Source organism: Fukomys damarensis, unplaced genomic scaffold (genome assembly GCF_012274545.1).
Source record: "Fukomys damarensis isolate Sample0158 unplaced genomic scaffold, DMR_v1.0_HiC HiC_scaffold_12, whole genome shotgun sequence".
Taxonomy (NCBI): Eukaryota; Metazoa; Chordata; class Mammalia; order Rodentia; family Bathyergidae; genus Fukomys; species Fukomys damarensis.
Genome location: NW_022900924.1, coordinates 17,253,149 through 17,256,409, shown reverse-complemented (window position 1 = coordinate 17,256,409; position 3,261 = coordinate 17,253,149). Strand labels below are relative to the sequence as shown.

The 3,261-nt window shown below is 41.8% G+C and overlaps 1 protein-coding gene across 2 annotated transcripts in view; it reads right to left on the bottom strand.

Moving 5' to 3' along the window:
- Positions 1-594: 594 nt before the first annotated feature.
- Arpc3 (actin related protein 2/3 complex subunit 3) overlaps positions 595-3,261 on the bottom strand; it is a 14,580-nt gene continuing 11,913 nt past the window's right edge. For both annotated transcript variants that reach the window (XM_010604423.3, XM_033762445.1), the window contains 3 exons: positions 2,975-3,101; positions 2,544-2,638; positions 595-904 (listed from right to left, as the gene is read on the bottom strand). In XM_010604423.3, coding sequence (XP_010602725.1) covers positions 842-904; positions 2,544-2,638; positions 2,975-3,101 — 285 coding nt within the window. In that variant the 3' untranslated portion in view covers positions 595-841. The remainder of the gene's footprint in view (positions 905-2,543; positions 2,639-2,974; positions 3,102-3,261) is intronic.

Here is a 3,261-nt window from a genome sequence, read left to right as displayed (position 1 = left end):
AGAAAAGGGAGGAGGGGGTGAAGGGAGGGCAGGGACAAGGGGAAAAAAATGAGAACCAGGACCTGTCACGTAAAGGTACAAGATCCCAATAATGAATGTAACTGTAGTGTATACCTAAAATGTACCAATAAACTCAATGAGGAAAAAAAAAAAAAGGAAATAAAAAGAAGTGCTGCCTGGTATGGTGGCTCATACCTATAATCCCAGCACTTGGGAGGCTGAGGCAGGAGGATCACCACAAGTTCAGGGCAGCGTGGGCGACACAGTGAATTCAAGACCAGCCCGATCTATAAACAGTGAGACACTGTCTTAAATAAATAAATAAATAAATGCTAATACATGCTATGGCAAGAGTGAGTTTTAAAAACTTTTAAGTGAAAGGAGCCAGACACATAAGGTCACTTCTCCTATCCTGGGGGACAGGGGCAGGAAGGGAGGCCGGGGAGGATGGAGGTACATCTTTCTGGGGTGATGAAAGTGTTCAGAAATTATAGTGATCATGATTGCAAAACTATACTAAAACCATTAAACTCTACATATACTATAGTCTGAATTTTAGCTAAAATTTTTTAATTGAATGTCAAAGATAAGCAATAAAGTTATTAGAAATTTATTAATTATTATTATTATTAAGCACCAGCTTAATACTGCAGAAATTTTTGAATCACCCTTGGATAACCCACTTCCCCTCCCATACCCGAACTGTTGATCAAGAGCTTTTCCATTAGACAGGCTCCCATCTTGCTCTGTGTGAAACTTTACGAAACAAAGGCAAAGGATTGTGCACATCCTGCTGTAAAACGCCGCCCGGACTCTGGAGACAGTGGCGGCCAGGTGCTTTTCACTGCCCGGGTCCTGACAGACTCTTATTCATGAACTGTCTCTTCACAAAACAGGTCCACCACTGCCAGAAGGGGACAAAATGGAATGAATAGTGGAGTCAAATCACAATGCATCTTCAGGGTAAGGTCAGAATTCACATTATGTATTTATTCAGGTACTGAGGGCCTTCATACTGAGCTACATCCCCAGCCCTTTTTATTCTTTACTTTGAGACAGAGTCTTGCTGAGTTGCTAAGGTGCCCAGGCTGGGCTTGAACTTGCATTCCTCCTGGCCTTGGACTCTAGAGGGCTGGGATTACAGTTATGTGCCATTGTACCCAGCAGAATTCAAATTTATTTAATAATATAATTTAATAGTGGACTGGGGATTTAGCTTAGTGGTTTGGCACCTGCCTCACAAGCACAAGGAACCGAGTTTGATCCCAGTACCCCCTCCAAAAAACAAAAAAATTAATAGTAGCTCAGGTCCTTTCACCTTATAAACTCCTCAGAAGCACATATAAAATTTTCTAGATGCATAAGTTACTCAAAATTATAACAGCTGGACATGGTAGCACACAACTATAACCCCAGCATTCAGAGGCTGAGGCAGGAGGATTGCCATGAGTTCAAGGCCAGCCTGGGCTACATAGTGAGTTCAAGACCAGCCCAAACTGCATAGTGAGACCCTGTCTCAAAAAATCAAAAAACAGCCAGGTATGGTGGCGCATGCCTGTAATCCCAGCACTCGGGAGGCTGAGGCAGGAGGATTGCTGTGAGTTCAAGACCAGCGTGGGCTACATAGTGAGTTCCAGGTCAGTCTCAACTACATGGTGAGACCCTGTCTCAACCCCCATCCCCACCAAAAAAAGCAAAAACCAAACAAATAAAAAACCAAAATTATGATAAAGTAGGTAAATGTTATACAGTCAGCTCTTTGTATTTGTGCATTTTGCATGTCTACAGTCAACCCATGGGGGGGTAGAGAATATTTGGGGGGAAAAAACTCTGCACTCAACAGCCTTCTCTGATTATCACTGTTCCCCAAATGATCTAGTAGCACAAGTTTTTACATGGCATTTACGTTGTATTAGGTAGTGTGAGTACCCTGGAGAGGAGGTGAAGTGTACAGGAAGAGGCGGGTAGGGCACAAGCAAATATTACGCCGTTTTATGTAGGAACAGGGCTTCCACAGACACAGGGGTCCCTAGTGGGTACTAAAGGTGATTACACAGTACAGCCAAGATACCTACAAAAAACCTCTTCTCTGGTTTCTAACACCCTGACCTAAGAACATAATGAAGAAGACAACTAAAATTTCCTTACTAGATACAATTCTTCATTCAGTGTGATCCAGTGAATTATTACCCACTGGGCACATACTCAAGTTAAACAACAGTGAGATGCAGAAATTAAAAGTTTCTTTCCTTTTCTTTACATTACTGAGGATTAGACCCAGGGCCTCACATATTAGGCAAGGGTTCTATCACTGAGCTACAGACCCAACCCTTTCCTTTTTTTCTTTTGGAAATACAGTCTTATTAAGTTGTCCTCAAAATGGCAATCCTCCTGCCTCAGCTTCCGGAGTAGCTGGGATCACAGGTGTGCAGAGTATGCCAGGCTAAAAGTATTCTTGCAATGGAAGATATTAGTGTGTTTAATGGTGGCCAACAAGCTAAAAGGTGAATTACCAAGTAAACAGCCAAAGAAGAGGCTCTTACCTTGCTGGGTTTATCATTCTGAGGATCAAAAACTTTTTCACAAAGTCTCAGTCCAGTCTCTTGCCTTAGCTGCTGCAGATAGGCTCTCATCACCTCTAAAAATAAGAAACTGTACTTCAGAGTTCATTCAAATAGCCTGGCTGCTGGTCTGGACACTGACCTTGGCAAAGCATCTTTATACATTCAAACAGGATAAGAAAAAAGCAATGATAGATCAAATACTTGATTCATTCTGGTCCCAAAGGTTCTGTGCATGCCCCACTTGCTACCAAAATGCTTATTAAAGTGACTTAGATACAATCATGTACATCGTAATGATTCCACATTCAATCTGCACACACCAATCGAGGCAAGAAAAGGATCAGGGAGAACGGCAAATGAAGAAAACCTCCTTCTGCCTGAGAGAGAGAGGACAGATATCTTGATCTTACCATCTTCCTGTTTGTTTGCAGGTTTGGCATAAATTGCATTTAGTGGAAAACCAGGCTCTCCAGGAATGGGAAAATTAGTGATTCCCAGTGTATACATTTCTTTCTCTCCTTGGCTTTTGGAATTGCACTGAAAAAAAAAAATTTATACACCTATACTTGGGAGGCTGAGGCAGGAGGATTATGAGTTCAAGGTCAGTCTGGGCCACATAGTGAGTTCAATTCAGCCTAGGCTATGTAGGAAGACCTGTCTTCAAGGAAAAAAAAAAAAAAAAAAAAAAAAAAAAAAA